Below are 27,797 nucleotides of genomic sequence, written 5' to 3' on the forward strand. Positions count from 1 at the left end.
CATTATATTATATTATATTTTTGGTTCTTTCGGTAAAGTCACGTAAAAGGGAAATAATGAAAGAAAAATTATATAAAACAATACAATTATCACGACGTTTCGACTGCAACACAAGCAACCATCATCAGGTGTGAAATCCACAGCAAGAAAATTAAAATAAAAAAAATGTTTCTTCTTAAGAAAAAATCGCCACTTTTTTCAAAATTTCTTGCTGTGGATTTCACACCTAATGATGATTGCTTGTGTTGGAGTCGAAACGTCGTGAGAATTTTATTGTTTTATATTTTATTATTTCCCTTCTACGTGACTTTACCGAAAGAACCAAGAATAAGAATCCCTGCAGTTACGAAAGCTTTAAATCAACATTTAAGCCCCACATTGTTACTCCATCGTTTCCCACACAGTGCGGAGATCTGTTGTCCTTCCCCCGCAAACCTCCGGCTAGCGTATGTTGGCTACATACGGTGCGAAAGAAGTTCAACATCCATAATAGTTCAACATAGGGTACATAACATCTGTAACGTTGCAATACTCCGGCAAAACGCCCAAAGCGTAATGGCTTATCGCGTCATCCGCACACCTGTTCGCTGCAGTAGTGCCATGCGGTTATAATATAATCGTTGCCTCACTTAAATGTGTTTTTTTGGTTATCTAGCGATACGTGCATTGCAATATCGTTTCAAAGAATGCAGCGAGTCTGTACAATACTGCCGCAAACACCCAAAGCGTAACACCATATCACCGCACCCACACACCCGTAGACTATAGTTATACAATGAGTTAATAATTATCACCCCATTAAATTGTTTTCAGAGAGTGTGGCAATCACTGTATTGCAGTAATGCAGTAAAGAACACCGAGGTATGTACACTGCAATTCTCATGCGTACGCCCGACGCGTAAAGCCTCGTCGCATCGGCCACTCGCGTGGACGGTGCAATAATTGCAGTTAGGAGAACGGTCGTTGCCTCGTTTTCAATACTTACGCAGTATTTTTTTTGTGAAATCTGTATTGGAAGGACGCAGACAGCTTTGCAGTTCTTAAATCACTGGCTCAATTCACAAAGCACGCTTTTTGCTGTCATCCTACCTCGCTTTGGCAGAATTGATGACCGTTTTTTGTGGAGGAAAATCCGCTCCATTCTACAATTTTCACTTCATCAGTGTCCAATTCCTCCATTGGCAGAACCGCTTTTCATTCTTCACCGCCAAAATTGGTCAAAGTATGTACGGATAGGGCAGAGCTGCAAAAAAAAAATTCCAACAAAGATTGCTGTCACGTGATTCTTCCACTTGTAAATGTGTCATCAATCCAAAGTGTGTACGTGCTTGTTTGTTGTATTTCACACGTAGGGCCTAATTATTAAACAATTAGTTTTCTGAACCAATTTCATTCTTCACCGCCAAAATTGGTCAAAGTATGTTCGGATAGGGCAGAGTTGCAATTTTTTTCCAACAAAGATTTCTGTCACGTGATTCTTCCACTTGTAAATGTGTCATCAATCAATCCAAAGTGTGTATGTGTTTGTTTGTTGTATTTCACACGTAGGACCTAATTATTAAACAATTAGTTTTCTGAACCAATTTTGAAAACTTTGAAATTCCACACGAGTCTCCTGCACTTTCTTGGGTGCTCCATTTAGTGGCAACGCCCCCAAAATATTATTGGTGTAATTCACATGGTGGAAAGTGTCCACGACTTCTTGAAATTCCCCCATTGGCGCTGCCTTAACTCTTCCCAGTGTTACCCATTCCAGTGGGTTGCGCAATTATTCTTGTTGTCTTTGTTAACCCAGTAAAGCCTCACTGAACGCGCCACGGTAGCGTGTGATGTTATCTTTCTCGCCTGGTATGCAGGAGTTCGTGGGTTCGATCCCGACCTTGACGCCTGTTGTGTATTTGGAGTTTTGCATGTTCTCCACTCCCCATGGTGGTGTGGATTTTTTTCCCTCCACGTTTAGAAACATGCGTTTAGAGTCATTAGATGATTTTGCTGCTATAAATTTCCACACGGTGAGCCACTTCGTTGAGTTATCATTTGTGGCCAGGTAGCTTCTGAAAAAGAATCTAACAGCTCAACGGGCTTTACTTGGTAAGATAAAACATAGTTCACTTGTATTTTTATATTTTCTAATGTGAATTGCTTACCTTTCCTATACGTTGCACTGCTTTCACGTTTTCATATTTGTATTGTTGTTGGAATGTTCTGACCTGCCCCTACTGGACATCTGTGGAAAGAGCTTTATAGCTCATCGGATTCCTCAAGTACAAATACATTTACTGAGTTTGAGTCTCATGTTTTTGTCGGAAGGGGTGACGATTGCAGGATGTGTTTTCCAATTAATTAATTTGCGAGGACATTTTCATACTTTAAAAATCATCATCAGTAAGCAACACATTCCTGCGGGGGGCGCTGGTAGGAACGTTGGGTTGCTCGGTCAATGGCCAGGGTCAACGGCGGCGTGGTGTATTCCGCAAATATGCCCGACTGTGAGGACGGGCACAAGCCGGCGTGAATAGGTTAAAAGGTTGAGTTTTATAAGGGCACCACGGGGTTACCAGCCCCTCCCCACCCAGCCCCACCCCTCCCACCCCCCACCCAGCCCCACCCTCCCCACCCAGCCCCTCCCTGCACGACGGACACAATAATCCCCTGTGGGCTGGTGTAACCAGGAGGTTCCTACCAGTATTATACGTTTCAACATGTTCCATCCTCCTCTTCCGAGATCCCATTGTACCATTTTGCTGTCGGCTACACCTTACCATCTGGTCGAGGGTCTTCCTTGTTTTATCTTCCGTGTGTCAGTTTCCAGTGCGTTCGATTTCGTGGAAACCTCTTTGCAGTATCCATCTTTTTCCATCTTTTAGCAGAAATCACACCTTCAATGGCAGGAAAAGGCCTTTACTTTAATTAAAAAAAAAGTGTAATCGGGCTGAGTTTACGCTGAAAAAGGCCGTCACTGCTAAAATGATTGTACAATGACAGCAACATGCCTCCATGTGAATCGGGTCTTCTATGTGTTGGGTACAACTTGAGATTTAGTTCATTTAAATGCAAGAAACGTACACACTGAGCATATCCGCAGGCACTTCGCAAACATCCAGGGCAGCGACAAAACGTCATTCCATTGTTGCAAATTGACAATGGCTCTGTTAGTGGCAATTTCAAAACAACTGCGTTGTATTATATGCCCCAGGCATAGACATCTTGGCAAGGACAGTCTGCGTTATTGTGCACGGAGTTTTCGATTCTGCAACAAAAAAAAAGACTTGAACTGCCCTTCGACGTCGATCAACATATTGTTTTTGCTGAGCAATACAGCTCAGGTGTTCGTGTATACTTAGTGCAGAGCGTAACGAATTGCAGTAATTCTCTCCACCTTAAAGTGTGCCCTATGAATGATTAAACTGCTAATTAACACTGCACGCTGTGTTAAGCGTAAATTGTCGTATATAACCCACGCATGTTTCGTATCGTGTCACCTCGCGCGAAACGCCGAGCGCTTTCGGAGCCAAAAACATAATTCCATGTCGCCCGCGCGCTGTTGCCGCCTTCTGCCGCGGCGAGGGTTTATACAATTTGGAGTGACGGTGCACAGCAGAGGTGATGTCTGGAATGGAGTCAACACCCGTGTTCCTCACGTCCATCCCTCTCCCAGTTCACCGCTGCCATGCCCTCCCCTCCGCGGCTCCGTCGCCAAAACCTTCCCTCGTTCCTGGCCTCTCCCCCCCCCCCCACCATTCTCCCATCGTGTCATGGTGCTACGTCTCCGTAACGGCTTCTGACACGAATATCGTCACCTAAGTTCTGCTTATATTCATACGAGCGAGAAATTGCCGCCCTTCGCCGTTGCAATCGTGCGTCTGAATGCTAAGTGTGATCGCAATACACTGTACGTGCAGCCGGTGTATCTATATATATTTAAGCATCCTTATATATTATCCATCATCATCATCATCGATTACGTTAAAGTGCTGCACTGACTGTTTAGCAATGAACAAGTCTGTTATCAGTTCTAGATTTGAAGCTTTCATGACTGCAATGATTCATATGCTTAGGTTTTTTCGGTAAAGTCACGTAGGTAAAACATTAAAATTAAAAAAAGTAAAATAAAAATGAAATTAAAATCACGACGTTTCGGAGGCAACACAAGCTTCCGTCTTCAGGTGGAACCGTCACAGCACGATTGCTGTATCATGTAAATGAAAAATTCCAAGAGATACGACCTTGTATATATACTGGTTGAGGGGGGAGGAGCCAGGGTAGGCCCCTGGATAGAAGTTTTTTTTTATCAGTACCGTTCTGACCCGCCCATTCTGGGCATCTGTGAAAAAGACCTTCATTGCTCATCGGATACCTCCAGCGTAAAAACATATTTAGATTATGATATTGGTCGCGAGCCAGTTGGTAGAAGTTGCTTAACAATTTGACCAGCACCAGTCTATCCGCAGGACAATGCATGTAGGTTGACATTCTTTCCCACCGTACGTAGCCATCCGTGCTAATCGGAGGCAGATAGATTTGGTAATAATTACACCGCAAATATCGACAACTCACTTTGAATCAATGGTATAAATAGATATGCCCTTTACCCAGGAACGCTTTGCCTAGATTTAATACTATTGTCAGGAGCGTTCTGTATTGGCATGTTTGGCCGATTACGTAAATGAGCGTTTGAAATGCGTAAAAAAAATACCGGAGTGTTATAGCAATCACATCTCCGAACAGATATATTGATAAAACCATTCCCGTGCAACCATATCCTGGCTACCTTGCATTAAAGCTCACACACATTGCGGTCTGGTATTCACAGACCGTCACCCATCCAAATACGAGCAAGGCGCAGACGTATCTCGCTTCTGAGACATTCATAATAATTTGGTCACGGGAAAGGGGCCGTCCATAAAGGACGTCACGTACCTAGGGGGAAGGTGGGGGGGTCAGGCATTTGTGACGATGTGTGACGAGGGGGGGAGGGTGAGAAATGTGACGTCAGATCAAAATGCGCAACTTTAAATAAATATAGACAACACGTTCTACTTAATTAAATAGACTTTTAATAAATGTTTTCTCCTACAACATCAGAGTGCAGCGGCACATTTAATACGCACTACAATGACAAGAGTTTAAAGCGATTTGAAGCATGTTTTATTTTTTTTGGGGGGGGGGAGGGGCAGAGCTTTGTGACGTCATATTTGAGGGGGGGTCTGACTTTTTGTGACGCCGTGTAACGATGGGGGGGGGGGGGGTCAAAATTTGTCCAAAATCGCGTGACGTCACTTATGGACGGCCCCAAAACCAGTTTGCCCTGAAGCAAGCGGCGCTCATTTATCTGGCCCCCTTCGGTAACAATGAGGATGGGCTTAGGCGAGCCTGTCTAGGATATGAACTCCTGGTAGTTGTGCTACTCTACCAAAGTCATACCCCCAAGCAGTAGTCATATTATACACCGAATGGGTATGTCTTCGAGTTTTAGATTTGAAGCTTTCGTGACTGCAAGGATTCATATTCTTAGGTTTTTTTCGGTAAAGTCACGTAGGTAAAAAATTACAATTATTGTACTTTTATTAATTTTAATTTTTTACCTACGTGACTTTACCGAAAAAACCTAAGAATATGTCTTCGCGGTTGTGCAGTACAACGCTCCGATGTGTTTTTGGTTTGTTCCAAGCATGCGCGAATAACCCGATCGCAGGTCAAGGAAAGCTGTAATAGCAACGCCTGCCTTGACATATCAACGACCACCCCACCCCCCACCATGCCTTCCGAACCAAAAGGATAATGAGAGTGAGTGGAGCCCTCAACTGATGAAACCAACGGCGTTTATTTTGCAACAATTGGCAAGACCGGTTTGGACGTCGCTCCCCTGTGGCGCCACCTTTCGGACGATGTGGACACTAACTTGGGTATAATTTTCGATTTAAAGCTTTCGTGACTGCAGGGATTCATCTTCTTGGTTCTTTCGGTAAAGTCACGTAGAATGGAAATAATAAAATAATAAAAATAAAACATAATAAAATAATTCTCACGACGTTTCAGCCACAACGCAAGTAGCCGTCCTCAGGTGGAGAACAAGTCTGTCTCCTCATTCTACGTGACTTTACCGAAAGAACCAAGAAGTTGGGTAGAATTGTATTGTACCAAAGGCTGCAGTTACGCAGCTGCACGTGCTTGGTTTATCGACATTGGTCCCGAGATGTGAACGCGTCTTTTTTACCTGCGAAATTGGCACAGGGACAAACGCAGTTTATGCACGAACTTTAAAATATATATTTGATTGCACAATTTTATTTTTGCAGGCGATATTCAGAATTGGTACATTCCTAAGTGCATGCTTAATTGGGGAGCTATTACGAAAGTGATGATGAACTTCAATTCACACTCACCAGGTCAAAGAGTTAAATGAATACATTTAATTACGCGGGTGGGCCCTTTCAGATGTATTCTGCCATGGATTAGCAGTCATGGTTTAAAGGTTCGCCATCAAAGGCGATGTGTGTTGAATTGTCACGAATCAGGCATGCAGTTTGATCGAATCCGTTTTGTGTCGTCCTTACCATACCGCGTGTATTGTTTCTCGTGTCTTGGCCTCATTGGTACACTGACATATCAGCGAATACGTTTTATTGGGAATAACAAGGCCGAACAAAGCTGCATAAATAAGATGTAAAAGATAAAACAATACAAACGAGATGGTCAAAACGACACAAACATTACCAAATTTCTATGGTTGGCGGTAGTGGGGAGGTGGTGAATCATAACAGCCCTGTAAGACACAGGATCATATGGACAAGGCAGTGAGGAGCAGTGGATGTGAAATGTGGGTGTACCCAGGCTGTGGGTGACGGTGGGTAAGAGTGGATGGCTGTGGGTAGGAGCGGGTGGCCGTGGGTCGCTGTGGGGAGTCGTGTGTGGCTGTAGGTGGTAGTGGGTGGTGGGGGGAGCGAGCAACTGGGAAGCGGTGTGGGGGCGGGGGGTGTCACGGTGAGAATTGGACGGGGCTCCATGGGGTAGACGTGCGGCTCGCGCGGTGCCGTGCTGTGTGTGCGCGCGCGCGAGATGCGTGAGCCTGTGGGAGGCATTCTCGCTCGCGTTCTGCCCCGCGGTATATTCCTGTGCGAGGCCACTCGGAGGCGATCCGAGAGAATTCGAGAAACCTCTCCCGAGGTGAAAGGTTACCGTGAAAGTGTCCGAGGAAGGTAAGCCCCATGCCGTTTCACCTCCGTTGGAATTGTGATGTGCGTAAATGTAGTGTTTGTACGGACGTGATTGAATGGTGCGTTAAGCTCACGACGGTTGTGCCTGAGTTGACCGACATGCATAACTCTGTCACACGACAAGAGTACGGTGTCGCATTGAGACTCGCGAGCCAGTGGGTGTGTTTGTTCAGTTCATGTCAATCGATGAATTACCTAATATAGGGCGAGGAATTAAGAGTCCTGAGGCTATGAGATATCGATCAATGTTTTTCACCACCGGTGAGTTCGCAGATGTTAACGTGTACACCGATGATGCAATTTGTATTCACCTTTACAGAAATGGCTAATTTCTTTTAATTATGTCTCCATTTAAATCAAGATCTGAATCGGCAGATAAAGTTTGTGCAATGTATATGCGGCAACGGTCAACCCAAAAAGGCATCGGAGAGACAGAAAAGGAACAAAAGGATGAGAGAACGCTCACGCACAAAAGCATAACGGCATCATTCAAATTCATATAGCCAAGAATATGAATCCCTGCAGTCACGAAAGCTTTCAATCGAAATCATTCAAATTGTTTAGGAAAGTAAGTGGGCTTGGGCAGAACACATCGTCGTTGGAATGGTTGACGGCTCGTGGCCAAGAATAATATTTCTAATAGGGTGACAGCCAAGGAGTAGAACACGTTCACAAGGAGATGGAGCGATCAAAGCAGCCAGCGTGCTGGCGCTGGGTGGATTATTACGTCGCATGATCATGAGAGGTGGCGGCGGCTTGGGAAGAATTTCATCCAGCAGTGGATTGGCCATGGCTGATGATGACGATGATACAGAAATGGAGATATATTGAGAAAAAAACACTGCCTTAAACTTCGTATGTTTTTTCGATTTGATTTTCAAAATGCTTCAATTACCTTTTACTATTGTACTGTGTATTTCAGGTCCCTCTTGCAAAAAGACACGTCTACATTCGATGGGCTCTCACCTGGTTGAAATCAAAGGGAAATGAAGGAAATAACGAATTAAATGCACAAGACTCGGAGCAATAGATGCACGTGAAGAGACAGAATAAATAAATAATATGTTTTCTGGAAAGTGCTGGACGCCAGTTGGAAAAAAATAAAGAAAAACACCTCACTGCCATAAACGAGCACTCTCTGATGCTTTTACCTCTAATCTATATTGAGAAGCTTCCCCTTAGATGTTAATATTTCAAAGGCGATATGCAGTCCGTAGCGATATCGTGCCATGGTCAAGAAACATTCCCGTAAGAATACATCCAACTAAGTTCAGTGCCTTGCTGTAGGAGGTGAATTTCAGGCTGCGTCATGGATCGTTGTTTGCTCAACTGATTGCAGCGAATGCGATGTGTGTGTGTGTGTGAGCTTTAAATGCCATGAGGAGATGCACCGTGGTGAAAAGAGCCTTTGTGGGTTTTTTTTTTAGTATTGGTATTTTTCTTTTTACCGACTTTGCAAACGTTATCGAAAACCTTTCATTTCCCCCCCCCATCATCATCATCTTCAAGGTGTGGAACGTCCGTTACTGACCGCCTCTGTCACCATCAAAAATCTTTACCCGAATCAATAACCATTACCATCGAGTTATTATGAACGGCTGATCGCACCAGATTGCTTATCCACATTGGAAGAGGCAAGATGGATAAAGGCTGCATGAGCACGCTAAGAGAAAAAAAGCTGATGGTCAAAACCACACAATTTTAATCCCCAAGTCAGTTGAACCCATCTCTTCTAATTAGTCTTCCGGTAAAGTCCAGCTAGCGCCTATGATAAACGACACTTTAGGACCAGGGGATATTAACGGCCTATTTGTTGAGGGTTTTTTTTTTGCTGACAGCTGCCGCTCGCTTTACTCGCAAAGGTTTGAGAGATCAATACATCGCTCAAGGCGGGCCCTTCCTCTGCCAATGCTAGATATCACATGTGCAGAGCAATACCGCGGTGGGCAATCTGTACTGCAGCCACTGCGATTAGATCTGTGATGATGTGATCTACAACCTATTCAAATGTGTTTTTTTTCTGTGACAAAATCTGGGTTTAAACATATGTGTGTGTTTTGTATCGTATATTGGCTGAGGATGTAATGCCATTGCATGTTTCCGAGAAAAGTCTCATCGACGCTGGGGACTCTTTTTGTTATTCAGAGGACCTGCAATTCGCATATTTGGCCAATTTCATTAGTGAGTGTTTGGCTTCATGTGGGAGGAAACTAGAGAACCCAGAGGAAATCCATCATGCATACAAGGTGGTAACGCTCAATGAACTATCCACACAAGTAGATTTAAGAATACATTACTCAACCGCCATCCCCTGACCACCTCGCAGCCCAAACCTACAACACGTGGTATCCCCAGGCAGGTTCCCATTCTAAAATACTAACCAGGCACAACCATGCTTAGCCTCTGAGAACGGAGATAAGCATGATTCATTGCAATGTGCGTCACATTCAGTGTCATTTGGTTATAGGCTATTTTACATTCAGTTAGCGGTGCGTACGAGTGTGTTCGTGTCGAATGCGAACATTACCTGGGCTTCCCGTATATCGACTCATTCTGAAACGACGGCTCCGTATTTTGTGTCTGCATCAGAAGTTTGGAAACAAAGGCGGATGGGCGCAGTGTTGGCCTCTCCACCTCCTGGTGCAAATCTAAATATAGGTCAATGCCAACATTCAAGGAGTCTAAATGGGAGATATCTGTCCTTTAATGTTTGCTATTTGCAATAGCCACTTTCATGTCGTTAGAACCTACTGCAAAGCCGATGGGGTGCACAGAATGTGAAGGCCGCACTTCTGTGCCGCAAATACATGACAAGCGAAAAAGGTTGGCAGGTAAGGTGAGTTGAAAAGTGAGGAGCTACCCTGCATAATGATTGTGAAGATGCTGGCTGAAGAACCAAGGATTCATATTCTTAGGTTTTTTCGGTAAAGTCACGTAGGTAAAACATTAAAATTAATAAAAGTAAAATAAAATAAAAATCACGACGTTTCGGAGGCAACACAAGCCTCAGTCTTCAGGTGGAACCGTCACAGCTGTCGTGTTTTACCTACGTGACTTTACCGAAAAAACCTAAGAATAGAAATCCTTGCAGTCACGAAAGCTTCAAATCTAGAACCAAGGAATGGTTTAGACTACAGCGGGTATGTTGATGCACTTTCGCAATTGCTATTAGATTCATCTTCTTGGTTCTTTCGGTAAAGTCACGTAGAAGGGAAATAATAAAATAATAAAAATAAAACATAATAAAATAATTATCACGACGTTTCGGCCACAACGGCTGCTTGCGTTGTGGCCGAAACGTCGTGAGAATTATTTTACCGAAAGAACCAAGAAGATGAATCCCTGCAGTCACGAAAGCTTTATATCGAATTGCTATTGGATTGCTACACAAAGCAAGGCATGCAGAGTATTCCCCGCATTGTGATTGATCCAAATCATTGCGTTCAATGACGCTAAATGCCCATTATCTTAGATCACTCACAGACGTTCTGCATTGCTTACTCATAGCCAGTTTACCAATTTAATGCATTTTGTTTAATCTCATGGAATGCCATCTTATCTGTGTAGGATATTATGCAAGTTCGCCGTAATGCGGTAATGTAATATCATCATCATAATAATCAGCCACGGTCAATCCAGTGCTGGTCTGAAGGTCTTCCAAAAACCTCTGCCATCTCTCGCAATCCTGTGACGTAAAAATTCACCTGCACACGAGCCGATTTCGTTACTCCATCTCCTTGAGGATCGTTCTCTCGGAAGCGTTCCACCCATAAAATACTGTATAATGTATACTTTATAATAATGTAATATCTGCACGGAGGGTGCAATATTTCAGGGCATTTTGTACTGCACTATGAACCCCCTGATGACAATCGTTCACTTATTTGGCACGGCTAAAATCGACGTGAACTGGTCCTGAGCCGACCCCCCACCTGAGCAATGTGCGTTGACCAGCGAGGTGAAATATGACCGAAACAACCCCCAAAGACCAACTCGGCATGGCGAGGGAGGCCTTCATTCAGCCTGGGATTGACAAAAGGGGATTTAGATAATTGATTCAAATTAGCGCTTTTTTTAATTACAAAAGTTGATATCAAATCCCCCATGCCCCTGTCCACGCAAAGGTTTTAATGAGCACACCGCAGTTCGTGCGATCGGCAAGTCTCATATGCTGGGATGATGTGTGGGCAGTAAAATTACCCCCTCCCTCTTTCTCTCTCGAGTGGAGGAGGGCCTGCCGTGAGTCGTAACATCAGCAAGCAATTACAGGGCGACGTCGTTACCTTTTAACGTGCGTATATTCTGCATGGCTGTCCGCGCATCGCTCAGAATTTGAAAGATTCGCGATTGCCAAGGTGCAGAGCGGCACGAGATTTTGTTTCCGTGTGACCGCGTGCGTTCGCTTTTGATGACAAAAACATTTGCTTTTACAATGATCGCAGTCTGTGTCTGCACATCAGGTGCTCACTCCCGGATCAATAAAGCCGTTGTCGCAGCCCACATGGCCAAACATTTGCAGTGAAACAGCCACAACATTCAGGCGGTGGTGCAAAAGTGACCTAGAATATGTCTCTGTTTCTTTGTATCTTTCTCCCTGCCCAGCTCCCATGCACATCGTGATAAGTGAAACAATAGTTCATAAAAATGAGCCTTTCTTCAATTACCATATATTTACCACATCTGGTGTAGACAATAGCCCCGTGCTGCGTGGCAATGTAATCATTGTGAGAACCATTTTCAGCCAGCGTTGTTGTGTGCCACACAAAAGTGCACCTCACGCTGCAAATGTGCATCTTTGGCAGTGCGAATGGACCCATCTGTGATATTGAGTGCGGGTGTGTGTTGGTCTGTATGCATATGGGAAGCGGCAATGCAGTGGTTGGCGCACTGCGCTACGAACACGGCGACCCGAGTTTGATTCCCGCTGACGGTCAACGTCAGTGACGAATATCTAAACCAATCGTGGGCCTTCCCTAGGTCCACTCGGCCTGAAATGCGTGCCTGTTGCGCTGTGTCAACATGAGCACTAGGGGCGTGCGTGGTACAGAGTCGTGGCGGATGCGGGGGTTGGGATGCGGACGAAATTACCCCCCACCCCACCTCGCCATATTGAGACCTCGAAAATTATTATTTTATTGATACCTATCTGAGAAAATGTTTTGTTTTATTATCAAAAGCGTAATATGTTGGGACTGTGCCCCCCCCCCTCCTCCTCCTTCTTTGAGAAGTTTCTCGATCAGCAACGTCTCTGTGGCTACCACTGCTGCGTCGCGTGCGCTCGTTCCGCGTCTACGACGAGCACGGTGTAGCTACGTATGGTGCGAAAGAAGTTCAACATGCATACACGCTCGCATACATACGCCCCGGCCTCAATAGGCGCTCGCCAATAGCACTTACGTCCGATCACCACCACCACCGTATACATTGACGAGACTACACTGGGACCACATTAGGTTGTGTGCGCCAGAGTAAAGAGGTGTGTGTCTGCGTGAACACATGGCGTATGTGTGTGTGAGTGGGGGGCGATCACGCATGACCAGCTGCATCGCGCGGGGCGCTTCGCCGGCGTGTTTGTGTGTGAGAGAGTGTGAGAGAGAGAGAGTGCGTGGGTGTCCTGGTGTATATAATATCAGGAGGTGCGCCAACGTCCGATCCGCTGCAAAGGCTTTACGCGCACTCGGCGTTCGTAGCAACGACCCAAGTTTGATGTGCGCGGGGGAAGGAATTTTAAAAAAGGTGCGCCTAGGTGAGCCGTCGTCTTTTTTTGCTGCTGCTGCTACTGCTGCTGCTGCTACTGCTGCTGCTACTGCTGCTACTGCTGCTGCTGCTACTGCTGCTGCTGCTGCCGATGGCAGCGATGTAGATAGCGGTGCTATTTCCCGCGTCGTCGCTTGCCTAATCGGGCATCGCATTGCTTCAATTGTGTTAAAGTGCCAGAGAATATCGACCTGCTGCCCGGAACAAAGCTGAACTTCCGCGGTTGAGCATAGCAGCTGATGCATTCTATTCCAGAACCCATCGCGGCGCGTGGCGGCGGCGGTGGTGGTGGTGGTGGCGTCTCTGGTACCGCAGCGAACTCTCGCAAGAACAACAAATTCGCGGATTTTCAAACCGCGCGCCAATTGCGTTGTTTGAAGCGCTCACGTGCAGCAGCGATGGTCCGCTTGCTAACAGCGCCCTGCATTGTTCGCGACGTGCTGATCGGCGTGGCTGTCTCCTTGCCAGATGAAACCCGCCTTATCTTGATGCCCCGCGGGCTCACCAATCGCTCTCTAAACGGCAATTGCGTCCATCGGGGGCTCGCTGTGAATCGTTAGCGCTAATGCCATTGCCGCTTTCCCACAGATAAGCCCTGCAGGTGACGCGGGGGAGGGCGGGGGGGGGGAGAGCCGACTCGCGCAGGTGTTTGGAGGAGAAAGCAAGAGGAAGCGGTCGTGCGGATCCGACCTCGCGCGCTCTCCTTCGCCATGGCACCGGAGGACCTGGAGGTGGACATCAACACGACGCTGAGCGAGGAGCAAGGAGACGACGCGGCCGAGACGTCAGGCGCCGACGGCTGGGCTCTCGCGTCTCCCGAGAGCGGTCCGCAGCCCAGCCTCGTCGTCGCGTCTGAGCTCGGCGTGCGGGACAGCACCAAGCTCCTGGGCGTCCAGGTGGTGCTCATCGCCGCCTACTCCATCATCATCCTGCTCGGCGTGGTGGGCAACTCGCTGGTCATCTACCTGATCGCGCGCTACCGCGGCATGCGCACCGTCACCAACTACTTCATCGCCAACCTGGCGCTCGCCGACCTGCTCGTGAACGCGCTCTGCCTGCCCTTCACGCTCGCCTACACCCTCACGGACGAGTGGAGCTTCGGCTCCGTGCTCTGCCACCTGGTGCCATTCTCGCAGGCGCTCGCCGTGCTCGTGTCGACGCTCACGCTCACAGCGATCGCGCTCGACCGCCAACGCTGCATCGTGCACCACCTCGAGAGCCGCCTGTCCCAGCGCGTCAGCTTCATCATCGTGTCCGCCATCTGGGGTCTGGGTGCCGTGCTCGCGTGCCCTCTGGCCGTCTTCCGCGAGTATCACCACGTGGAGTTCCCGGGACTCGGCCGCAGAGCCGTGTGCACCGAGAGCTGGCCGGGCGGCCAGGAGCGCGACGCGATCATCTACAGCGTCTCCATGCTCGTGCTGCAGTACGTGCTGCCGCTGTGCATCATCACGTGCGCGTACGCGCGCATCTGGGCCAAGCTGAGGAGCCACGTGAGCCCCGGAACGAGCGGCCGCGCCAACGTGGACCGCCAGTGCCGTCGCAAGAAGACGACCAAGATGCTGCTGAGCGTCGTGGTCGTGTTCGCCGTCAGTTGGCTGCCCTTCAACGCCTTCCAACTCGCCAGCGACATCCACGGCCGAGTGCTGGACCTGTCAGAGTATAAGCTCGTCTACACGCTGTTCCACGTGGTGGCCATGTGCTCCACCTTCGCCAACCCGTTCCTCTACGGGTGGATGAACACCAACTACCGCAACGGCTTCCTCACCGTGTTCCGCTGCGAGCGAAACACGGACGCGATCCGGCCCGAGACTGAGTTGGCATCGATGCGCACGCGGTCTCTCAGGGACGGACCTCGCCGACAACTGCAACAGCAGCAGCAGCAGCAGCAATGTGTGGCCTCTGGAGTCAGAGCCGACGCCACGTCGGGCAGGACGCAGACAACCACCAGCAGCTTCATAGACGGCCGCCGTAAACGCGTGCTGGCGGAGAGGGATGTGGAGCGGCATGGGAGGCCACTCGCCGGCACAGCGGACGAGAAAGCGCCTCTGCCCAGTGTGGACACGTAACATTTGATCGAATGTATGTCAACTATGGCCTGGCAGTTGCGCAGTGGTTAGCGCACAGCGCTGTGGTGAGCCTGGCGACCCGAGTTTAAATCGCGCCTTGGGCATCATAGCCCACCCACCCTCCTCACCCCAACGCTTTCAGCAACCGGCGCTGACCAGCGTACTGAAGAATGGTCGGGAAACCCCTTTGACCGACACGATGTGCGGAGGTCTTCATCTAGCAGTAGATTGACGAAAGGCCGCACACCGACGGTAGTGTACTGGTATACGCTGCCTATAACATTGTTGTTTCAGTCGGTGCCGGATTTGTAGCAGTTCGGCCAAGGTGATGTGTTAAAGGTGTTTTCTTCTTCTACAAAAGCAAAATAATTTATCGGCGCAGGGAGCCGTGGATTTGAGACAACGGCACGGCATCCTACAATGTCCGTTCGTGTTTCGTTTGATGGTGGTGGTGATGATGATGATGACAATGATGGTGTGTGTTGCCTGCAGTCAGTATACCTCCGATACGACGCATGAGTGAACGATCTTCAAGGCTTCAACCCGAGCAGACGACCAACCGTTCGGCTCGTCGTGAAGGTTTCACGAACGCAACGAACACGCGAGCATTCGTGCGCAGAGATCGCGTGAAGATCGCACAGAGAACTGTGCTTGCCAAGGAAGCCGAATTTGTAACGACTGCGTTAATTTTTTTTTAACGGAGCGCACCTTTTAATGAACGAGATGCTTTGTATTTGACTACTGCACAGTTACGTACCAGTTGCGCATCTCTTTAACACGTGGTAGGCTTTCGCGACGAATATCATCCATAATACAGGTTTTTTTTGGGGTTAGATCGCGTAAATATATAAATGTGTCGTTAGACCCGCCACCACCCGACACAGCCATTTAGTAAGGTTTGTCACCTAATCAGAACACTTCGCGCAAGTAGATCACACAAGTGTAGTCATCACATCTACCCCTCTATTTAAGGAACGAAACAGGAGGACTTCTCCACAAATCTGACTGTCGCCTGAGATGAAGCTAGTTGCAATTACTGGCGAAACGTTGTACTGAGATTGTAAATGTTGTGGCTTGGCTCTCCAACACACCGGTGTGCTGTACTAGTAACGAATTGGCCACGTTCTGTTTACGTGGCTAACCTTAATACATTGGCTGTGTCGGGTGGTGGCGGGTTTAACGACACATTTACATGTTTACGCGATCTTAGCACAAAAAAAAACTGCATTATGGATGTGTACCTTTTGTTGACGAATTCACTCGTGACCACTTAATGGATCAATGACCAAACTGTCACCAACATTACATACGAACTCAATTGGAGTTCAATTGGTCGTAGAACACTCACTATACGCCCACAATGAGGCTGTAATAATCACTATTCAAGTGTTTAAATTCCGATATTTCTGTTGGCAATAAAGCAAAAGGAAAATTCTTTAACGGCGAGTGTTGTTATAGCGTAGGCGGGGCGCGTAGTGGATCGTGATCCTGCTAAGAAACTTGCCACCTGAGTTCAATTCCCGGCTACGGCTAACATGCCCACCTCACTAGCCCGACGCGCACTTGACCAGCACGGTGAAGTATGATTACACAACCACCCATGACCAAGGCAACGTGGCGAGGCCTTTGTCCATTCAATGTGTCGACCAAGGACTGCGAACTACAGCGATAATACGGCATATCGCAATACCTTGAGCGCACTTCCATTTACTGTGGCAACAAAAAAAATGATGAGTGGTTCCTTTTATTTCAGTAAGCAGTGTGCAATTACACGGACTTGACTCACAATTGCACAGGCATTGCACAGGCAGGGAGAAAAAGCAACTAACATCACAACTGAATTCAACGGAAACCACTGCTGGATTTGTTTTTGTGTTTGTTTGCAAGCGTTGTTTGTTCAACCTTGCTATTGTGACGCGTTATCAAGTGCACACTCTCCAATTGTAACGAATGCCAGCGTATCATTGGTACACCACTCATTCTTGATGTAAATGTTAATCTATATTTGTGCTGAACCACCATTTGATGCCTTAAACTATCGCCCGTACACAGTAATGCAGGAATACGCTTTTATTTGACACATCATAACATTACCGTCGTAACATCGTTTTCAAACAATTATAATACCGTACACGTGGATGCAGCGTTTAATTGTTTTGTTCTTGTGATTATAATTCTATAAAATAATAAGGGTAGAGGGAAATTGGTTGTAAAATCTACAAGTGGTTTATATATTGTATATGCTGACTATTGTGGTTATATGCGTACTCGTTTACACTTGTGATTCCTTTTTGGATATCGTTTTGTACAACTGTGAGCCCTGTAAGATGGAATGTCTCAAAAAGAAATAAAGGAAAGGATGATCATGCATGTTATCTGCAGAGTCTAGCGCATCACGGTGGAGCGGTGGTGCAGCGGTTCGCCCAGAAAAAAAACAACAAACCCGAGGACCTGAATTTGATTACTGGTCACGGCGAGCATAAGTGGCGTGTGATGTCTGAACCCTTCCCCCGTACCTCCCCCCCTCCCTCCCCTAACCCTCCTCCCTCCCTCTCCAACACTTGACACCAGAACATATAGGTTTAGACAGTCTACGTTCAAAAAAGCTTTTCATTTAGTCCACGCTGCCATTGTGTGAGAAGCAGGTCATTAGTTGACGTGCATCGCCGACATATGAGAGATATCGCAGGCACTCGAGATTCAGTTTTTAAAGCGCAATGCAGCCATGGGCAAGCCATTCCTGCAGTGCTGACCTTTGCGCAGCCACTGCACGTGCAGCCGAATTAAGACTGAGCGCTGCGCAAACAATGATTTTCTATATCATTACCCGTGACGCGAGGATGCCATTGGCACCTGGCAAGCCCAGCCAATGTGCGTTCGCACAGCAAAGTGCGTTTGCCGTTTGTGCGAATATTTACTGAGAATCATCATCCATGCTCGAGCCGCTTGCTGTCTCTCACCGTCCTGCGATGTAGCAATCGCGTCTAGCACCTGCTCTCGAATTGACCTAATTGTTTCATCTCCACGGTGTGCGTCTGCAAAGGAGTTGGCCGCGTTACGTGAATACTTGTTAAGACTTTAATTAGGCTGGTGCAACTTCGAAAGCCTTCTCCCGTCGTATCTAACGTAGAGGGTGGTTGTTCGTGAGTGGCGGAGTGAGTGCTATAATAACGGTCATTTGCACGTCTCTGTCAATCCACGTCTCTGCATTGTGCAAGTCAATGGGTTTGGTGATGTCCCCCCCTTCCAAAAATTGTAATGTGTTTTTTTTAAATAAACCTGCATTGCGTTTTAAAGGATACGGAAGCAAATATGACGCCATATATATGTTTTTTTACGTGCCAGTTTTCGGGTACATTTTGGAAGAGTGTGACCCCTCCAGTTGATCGTCAGTCGACAAACCCAAACATTCAGTTACAGTGCTGGCATTTCATGAATTTCAGACGTCTTGAGATTTTAATTGGATGCCAACTCTCGCCTAACTCCCCCCTCTGTCGCGTAACGAGTAAAATATCTCGATTTAAAGCTTTCGTGACTGCAGGGATTCATCTTCTTAGTTCTTTCGGTAAAGTCACGTAGAATGGAAATAATAAAATAATAAAAATAAAACAATAAAATAATTCTCACGACGTTTCGGCCACAACGCAAGCAGCCGTCCTCATGTGGAGAGCAGGTCTGTCGAGTAGACAGAGTAAAATATCCCATTGCAATGCAGCCTTGCCAGGTACGTTCTGCCAGAGCGAATATTTCTTTCAAGGTTAATCCCATAGCTCGTTGCGTCTCTGTAATGTGCGCAGCTGCAAAGGCAGCCTGCGTGAGGGGCTTTTTGCTTTTCGCGACTGAAACTCAATTTCGCCTCTAATAACAAGGTCGGCCACCATGCAGTAGGAGCATCCAGCTGGTGGTTCCATTGAACCCCTGACCTTTAGAAACTGAACCCCACATTTTCAGCCACATGCATTCAGAGGTGATACGGCATGCATAATGCATATGTGTGCGCACACAATATATGTGTGTATGTCTCTCCATCCGTGTGCTTGTCTGAGTGTATGCATGTATGTACGTCTGTCTTCCTTAGTGCGCTTCCAAACGTCAGGGGACAGTTGCATGAAATAACGTAAGTGTATACATTCCGTTCGCCTCCGATTTCAATTAAGGGACCTTTTCACTTAAGGTATTGTATGCAACTGACCTCACGTCTTTGGCCCAAACTCCCTCTATCAGTCCGATCTTAAGCTGTCTATTTCAATTCACTGTGCAGGCCCCTTCCATCAAGTCTTCAAGCAGCATCAGTATTTCCCTGCCTCTTGACCTCTTTCCCAAATTCTTTCCAGAACTTCCTCCATCCAGCTTTCACCTCCGACAATGTGTCCAATCCACATCTCCCGCCCTTCCATGATGTCTATAAGCTTGGATATAATCAGCAGCGGCGGTTACAGGGTCGTGCATTTCCATCACTCGACCCACTCGAGAAACAAATCTTACCGGTAATAATTTAAACTGTTGATCCACTGCTGGATGAAGGCCTATCTCCCCACGCCGTGTCAGTCAGGGGGTATTGTTTAACAAATACTTTACCTTGCTGACCAGTGCAGGTCGGTGAAAATGTGAAGAGTGGGATTGGGTCAGATACCACTATCGGGGCAAAGCAGAGGTAATGATCGTGATCTGTGTGGACGCAAAATACCGTAATGTGTCCTAAACGAACTCCGCTGTGATAGTAACACAAAGGAAGCCATCCTATGAAGCTATACCGTTGCGCAAGAGCGTGTGAAATTAAAGCGCGCTCATGCATCACCCACAGAGAAGCGATATGGTAAGTCTGGCGAGCATTGCTTACCGTATCGATAATAGGCACATCTCCTGATATGCATCACCAAATGTTCTGTGCGTGTCAAACGCTGCCACACACAAAACATGTCCCCATCGCGACGTATTTAATGTACAGTATCACCATATGCTTTATGATTGATGTGATCCTTGTATATATGAATATCTATACTCATAAATATATATGACTTTTTTAGGTCTACAAAGCGGACTGTTTTTTTTATCACCGAGGTTAAACAATATTCAGCCTTTCTTAATCGACCAATATAAGGCCCCCCACACATGAGCAATCCACCAACTGTGTGTGCGATGCCGTCACTGTACCTGGACTGCGCTTTGTCAATACAGTGACGAGTGATGGCCTCCCCATGCCACCACGTCATTCATTGGCGATGTTTTGTTGGACCATAGATCAACCGCGCGGGGTTGGTGCAGCAGGTACAGGCAGGGACCAGATTTAATATCACTCGCCACTGATGTTAGGCCGTGTCGGGCGGAATGTTACCCGTGAAATTGATGGCTTAGTGCTCAGTTTAAGGACAGCACACGGAGGCGAGAAATCTCCTTCCAGACGCGTCTGCTGCTCAACTCATCGGGCGTTCATAATTGCATTAAATGTGACAACGCGTGCTGCACGTCTCTTGAGTCTTTGCGAATTCGGTTAATGACCGTATCCGTGATCTCGCATATTTTATTCGTTCGCGCAGAGGCGTCTCGGCGCATGGTTTTCATGTTGCGAAGCGGCCAAATCCGTGCACTCGCCGATACGAGCGAGAGAGATAGAGAGCAGAGCAGTAACTCGAGTGTCCACACAGGGGCAATGCAATCTCGCACGTGGTGCACACTTGGTCGATCGTACCAGCGGTTCGCCAACCTTCGTTTGATTGGCTCCTCTAACCCCTTGTTGAATTTTGTTTTGCCTCGCCCAACACGGTTTTGAGAAATAAAAATGCATGAAGAATGAGCGTCAATGTTACAACCGAACTGTCCATCTTGCGAGGTATCTCTCACTCGCGAATAAAAACTTAAAAGAATTCAACGGATGCTTTGCGTGCATTGTTCGCGCTCGCTGATTACTCCTGGAAATCGCATTGTTTACGATCGAATGCGTTTATAAAATAATGTTTGCATAGCTCTCGGTTATAATATGGATTTAAATGTCGTCGTGGTTATTTTATATTCGCAGATTCGTGCATCATTGTTCACCAATGACTCTCGTGCGTGATATTAGTTCGCACATTTAGAATTCATCTCTGGGACATTGACACGTACCCCCCCACCCCCCCAGGAGGGTCCGCGTACCCCCGGCTGAGAACCGCCACTCGATACTACACGAGTTGGTGACACTTTCGCGTTAGCAGTTGTGCCCAAGTACAAATGACTACGGACTAAACACATTCGTCACCATCATCTTGTCCGCTTGTGAAGAGTGATCAATGCCCTCAAAGTCGCCTATTATAAATGCATGCTTCGATGTTGCTTTTAGATCAGTGTTATTGACGAATGTGTTGAGTTTGCTTTGTCTACACCGCAGCCGATGTTGTGACGTGATAATAAAATAAGTAGCACTTACAAATACAGTTCCGTATGTACAAGTACTGTATATGCATACAAGTCAACCCAGACGGTTTACCCCGTATTCTTGTACAGGGAAATTGAGTTTTCAGGTCCATACGGCGTACAGCCGTTTCAAAACGGGCAAGCCAACATTCTATTTCTTTGTGTTTCTTTCTCGTGATGGGACTTTGTAGGATGAACGTTGATATTTATAAGGGCACGGGGTGACTAATGAGGTCTGAATTCGTGTGCCTTTTGGCGTCATCTCGTCCAACACCATGTGAGACTAGGCTCTAAGAAAAGCTGTCTCGGGTGTGGACCAATCAATTTCAAGGACAGTGCATACACTATCAGAGTTGTGTTTTTTGTTTGCATTCCGACCGCAGGTATTGTGGTCAATGCAAACATGACTCGTTGTAAAAAAAGTGTAAGTTTTGTTGCCAGATAAAAGGGTAAAAAAAACAATTATCAAGGTTTGAATTGATCTGGAATAAGTAGGCACTGATAAAGGGTTGACAGGTATGGCATATGGAAACATGCCGGCCCTTCCTCCCCCCAAATGCACTGCAGGATGTGGACTCTCACGACTCCGTTCGTATCGTAGGGGATTCATAGACCATAACTTCACCAGGCCGGTTGATGCAGTTTGATGAAATCAGGGAGCATAGAAGCGCTGTACAACAAACATATAATTCTAGATTTGAAGCTTTCGTGACTGTAAGGATTCATATTCTTAGGTTTTTTCGGTAAAGTCACGTAGGTAAAACATTTAAATTAATAAAAGTCAAATAAAAATAAAATAAAAATCACGATTTTTATTTTATTTTTATCACGATTTCTATTTTATTTTCATTTTACTTTTATTAATTTTAATTTTTTACCTACGTGACTTTACCGAAAAAAACCTAAGAATATAAAACAAACATATACCCCTGTGTTCTGCATGTGGCTCTCGTCTGCTCACGTACAGCGTCAGCAGCAACGGGCACCGCAGTAGCCACGACGCGCGGATCGGCCGACCGAGACGACTCTGCAGACTCACGGCTGCTCGGAGCTTCTCAGATCACCGGGATCTGAACAAGTGCGGCTCATTGCGGGCGAGTTGGTCACGCGCTCCGTATCTGGGCACGCGCACAAAGCTGTTGTTTGACTCCGGCGGTCGGCAATGATCTGCGTGCGCGTGGGCCAGCAAGCGGGCCTTCGTTAAAACTCGCAAACTCAGCGCCGGTTTTGGCAATCTCAGTTCTCATCAGCGGTATGAAGGGAGGCTCACTGAACGAGTACTTCTTGGGTTGAGAGCACTCCCTCTTAAGAAACAGTGCCCTGTAAGTGCAAAGAAAATGAAGCACATTATTTAACTATAGATTGCACGCCGTACCAAAAGCTCTGTTGGAAATATTGCAATGCGTTATAGTGGAATTGTACAACACAGTCGTCCATAATGCGAGCTTATGCGACAATGGTGCAATGTCTAATGAAATATAAAGTAACTTGTGTGGCACTTCAGGGAGGTCAGTGCTTAATTTCGGGCGGAAAATAGTCCGGAAAGCCGTTCCGGGAATTATTTTGGCCACACCACATCCATCTCATCATATCGCTCATTAGACTAATTTGGTTCTCATACGATTATAGGAATGTAGGGTACAATATTATACTTCAGTGGTAGTGCCTTACACTGATAATATAATCCCTATTTACAAATTGTTTCGAGAAATATCCAGTGAGAAATTAAACCCTGGTTATATTAGTTACTGACCTCAGCATCGACCTAACGCAACATGATACATCGCTTTGTAGGCTAACTCAGTTGACCCTAATTACGGCTGTCGCTGGAAGAAAAAAAAATCTTCATTTCCTATGGATTTTAACGATTTGCTAATCTTATTAAGTGGCTTCAGGGAGAAAGGAAACGGCCTCAATGGGGATGGAATGCAATCGGCCAACAATACGGACGGATTTACATTGCGTTTAAATGCGACCGCATCTCAAGACGCTATGCAGAAACAATTGGTGTACGGTAGACTTTTTGGAGAGAGAGAGAGAGAGCGAACCAGTCAGTCATAGGCAGAGAAAAACTAAATGAAAGTTTTGAGCCTGGACTTGAACAGGGATATGAAGTCAAAAGCACGTATAACTGGGGAAGGGGGGGGGCTGGGAGTTCCACATTATGGGTCCAGCACAAAGAGGAGTGATCTCCCACTGAGCCAAGGTTGACTGGAGGATTCAACAGAAAGCCTTCGTTGCTGGTGCGGGGAGGACGTGAAGGGGAGTCGAGTGAGATAAGAGTAGAGAGGAAGGAGAGCGTGTGGATGGGAGGGAGAGTGAGATAAGCTAGATAGGGTTTCTGCGATGACAGGAGTGACGTTGAGGAATATGGAAAGATGACACACTTTTCATGTCAAGAATTGTATTAATGCTCCGATTTCCATCCCTTCCCAAAAATCTATAAGTGGATAACTGGATTTCTGCACTCCCTTGTTTGCACTTTTTAAAATTAACGTCACATACTCGCGTGTGTGTATATATACCGCGACATATAACTGCAAAACATATAGACAGCCAGTTAATACAATTTGGCCGAATTTTCGACGACTACTTCAGTTTCCTCCACTCACACACGCCCAAGGGAACCACCACCCCAGAGACGGCGACGTGAAATCAGCTCGTGTGCAGATGCTAGAATGGACCGTTGCATCGCAGGACTTCGATGAGGGGCTACGGCTTCGGGTAACCTAGTCCCAGCAGTGGATAGATTCATGATTATGCCTTATACTGGTAGGAACCTCCTGGTTACACCAGCCCACAGGGGATTATTGTGTCCGTCCGTTGTGCATCCAAAAATTAATAGGGCTGGGTGGAGAGAGTAGGGAGGGGCTGGGTGGGGAAGGGAGGGTGGGGAGGGGCTGGTTGGGGAGGGTGGGTCTGGGTGGGGGGTGGGAGGGGTGGGGCTGGGTGGAGAGGATGGGGCTGGGTGGAGAGGATGGGGCTGGGTGGAGAGGATGGGGCTGGGTGGGGAGGGGCTGGTCACCCCGTGGTGCCCTCATAAAACTCAACGTTTAACCTACTCACGCCGGCTTGTGCCCGCCCTCACAGTCGGCCATATTTGCGGAATACACCACGCCGCCGTTGACCCTGGCCATTGACCGAGCAACCCAACGTTCCTACCAGCTCCCTCCGCAGGAATGTGTTTTTTAACACTCCCTTTGCTGCGTATGAATACACTGGACAGGGCTTATTCTCTCACTCTGTCATTTTCAGAATGCCGCTGGGCTGGCTTGGTGTGGGGAATGTCGGCGTAAGGCACTACCACGAGAGTAAAGGGCAAGCCTATCCTTAATCCGTTATTATTGCGTTCTAGATCGTATTGATGCGTCGTGTCAAAATAATCTCCGGATCAGCGTTCAAGATCAGAGTACCCGGAACTTGTACTCGAGTGGAAACACTTGCTACACATCATCATCATCATCTTCAACCATGTTCAATCCACTGCTGCATGAAGGCCAGCCTAAACCGACGCTACCTTAATTCTTGAACTGGGGCACTTTGTCCTCGCCGTGACAAAGAGGCTCGAGTGCGTTGTAGACCGCAGTGGCTACACTGGCTAGGCACACGCACACCAATCGCCCCAACCAGCATGGTGAAGTATGGTCAACAAACCCTCCACGATCGAAACACTTAAAACCACCAGCTGTGACAGTGCTATGTAATATGCGACAGAGGAGGGGGGGGGGAATCCCCATCTCATGCGTCGGACTATAGTGCATTTGTATATTAAACCCCTCTCTCTCTCGCCTTGACGTGCCAGACTGATCGTGTGTGATTTACTCGTGAGCAGCAGACACGCCGCGCTGACTTTTGCCGCAGAGCCATCAATCACACGCGCGTCTGTTTGCACTCAGCACGCGTGCCATGGGGGCACGGTGCGCGCGCGCGTGCGTGTGTGTGTGTGCGTGTGTATGTGCGTGTGTGGTGTGTGTGTGGTGTGTCTATGTGTCTATGTGGTGTGTGTGGTGTGTGTGTGGTGTGTGGTGTGTGTGTGGTGTGTGTGTGGTGTGTGTGGTGTGTGTGTGTGGTGTGTGTGCGTGTGTGGTGTGTGTGGTGTGTGTGTGTATGTGGTGTGTGTGGTGTATGTGGTGTGTATGTGGTGTTTGTATGGTGTGTGTGTGGTGTGTGTGTGCGTGTGTGCGTGGTGTGTGTGTGTGCATGCGTGTGGGGAGCGGTGGTGTAGTGGTTAGCGCTGCGCAATAAACCCGGCGACCCGAGTTCAATTCCCGCTCACGGTTAACACCATTGGCGATTATCTGAACTGGTCATGGCCCTCCCCTAGGTCGACTCAGCCTCAAATGGGTACGGGGTGCGGTGTGTAAAAAAAAATCTCCTCTGGGGAGACAAAGGCGGCCGGACGTAGTGTTGGCCACCTACCCCCTCGTGTGTCGTCTCGGCCTTAATAGGTGCTCGCTAACAGCACTTGCCCCAACCGTCTGTTAAGGCTACACGGGGGATCTTTGTCTTTGGTGTGTGTGCGCAATAGGCAATATAGAGGCACCTAAGCGTGCGTCATCACGTATACCTCGCACTCTCGCTTGACCCCCTGCACGGCACGTGAGTGACTGCCTCTCTATTAGACGTAATCGATTCCTTGCGCACTGATAGATCTACATTAATATCATCATCAGCAGCAGCAGCAGTAACATTACTCCCCGGTCATCACCAGCAGCAGTAATGATCAAGCCACTGCTGCGATGTAACGACCCACCTTGCAAATCAGCACACGATCTCATTTCACCACTCCATCTCCACGGGAGGCAGAGTTCTCGGAGCACATTCCTGTCCTTGCCCGCCACGTTGTCGTTATCGAGGCTCCCAGATATCTCGACTGGCTTATTGGTTGTCGTTGCGCGTCCTCAATTGGTAAATTGAAACCGACGGACATAAAGAAAACAGTAATCAAGTGTGAAAATGTAAGAATAGGTTTTACACTTTCTCAGTGCCGGATTAAGCTAGTGCGGGGCCTGTAGCATATGTTCTAAAGGGACCCTAAAAACACGTAAATATTAAAACACAATTTTTTCACTTGCATAGTAAAGTAATTGTATTTTTCATTCGCTATACAGCCAGATAATACAACAAATCGCTCACTTTAAACACCCAGTTGTTCATAAAAGTGGAAGGCAGTAGTGTACTATAGTAATCAAGCAAGTGCAGAATCACTGAACCGAAATTGATAGCTTGAAAGTGCGGGGCCCGTAGCGTGTGTAGCTACTTTTGCTACGATGATAATCCGGCGCTACCCCTTTCTGGCAATAAAACACCAACTAGAAACCTTTTGCAAGGAATCATGTCTGGATTAACCACAGCTACTTGTGGTGAGCATGTTAACAAGTATTGCTCTGATGATACATGATGCATTGTCTTTGAAACTGATTGGCCGACACCAGAGACGGCAGCCTTCTTCAGGGCCTCGTCTCACCACCAGTGTCAGAGCAGAGAACAGCGCCAGAAGGCGAACAGCACAAAGACAACGCATGATCAGAGCATTTGTAGCTCGGCGTGAGCAGCTACAACAGTAATTAAGTTGAAGAGTAGAGCGGTGGGTTACTCTAGGCGATTGTGAACGTGCTTACGGGAGCAACTTCCAACATCAAACCATTCCCGAGGAACAACTTTGCTTTTGAACCCACGTCACCACCAACCACTCCACACATGCATCCCATCTTCAATAACACTGAACCCTGACCCCACGCTTCTGTTCTCCTCATCTCCCCAAGGCATTGGAGCTGGTTCTAATATCATTTTAAGCTCGGTTATCAATTCCCCAGCCATTAAAAAAGTGTCCCTGCGGAGTTACAGTCCCTCACGTCAACCACCCGCTGTTAATTCTGTCAGCGTTTAACAATTTATAATAATAATGATAATCGTTCACAGCCCTTTTGTCAATCATCGCGGTCAAGTACGTTCCAATTTAACCCGTGATCCGCGTGGCGTGGAGAGGGCCTCATCCAGCAGTGATTTGACAAAGAAAGGAGGCTGTACATGTGCGTGCCAATCTCGTGCCAGATGAAGGCCTCATCAGGCCGCGTCGGTCGTGAGGATTGATTGACCGTAACTTCACCACGCTGGTCAATGCGGGTTGGTAAATGTGGGGAAACCAGACAGTCTGTTAAGATATCACTCGCCGCCGGTGTTTGCCGTGGCCGAGAAGTGAACTCCGGGTTCAGAGCGCATCGCGCTAATCACTCTATCCCCTGACATCATATCAATGTTAGGCATATATATGTAAATTGATTAACTTCACAAAAAGCAAGTTCCATTTGGGGGGGGGGTCAAAAGTTTGCCCCGTTCATTTACAGAAAGCACCGTGGGCGTTTAA

General features: G+C 47.2%; 1 protein-coding gene across 1 annotated transcript; it reads left to right on the top strand.

The window, feature by feature from the left end:
* The first annotated feature begins 13,613 nt into the window (after positions 1-13,613).
* NPY2R (neuropeptide Y receptor Y2) lies at positions 13,614-15,240 on the top strand. Its single transcript, XM_078855077.1, has one exon. It carries the CDS (start codon positions 13,685-13,687, stop codon positions 15,038-15,040), a length of 1,356 nt encoding a protein of 451 aa, XP_078711203.1. The 5' UTR covers positions 13,614-13,684; the 3' UTR covers positions 15,041-15,240.
* The last annotated feature ends 12,557 nt before the right edge of the window (positions 15,241-27,797 follow it).

This window comes from Lampetra fluviatilis, chromosome 4, assembly GCF_964198595.1.
Source record: "Lampetra fluviatilis chromosome 4, kcLamFluv1.1, whole genome shotgun sequence".
NCBI classification, from domain to species: domain Eukaryota; kingdom Metazoa; phylum Chordata; class Hyperoartia; order Petromyzontiformes; family Petromyzontidae; genus Lampetra; species Lampetra fluviatilis.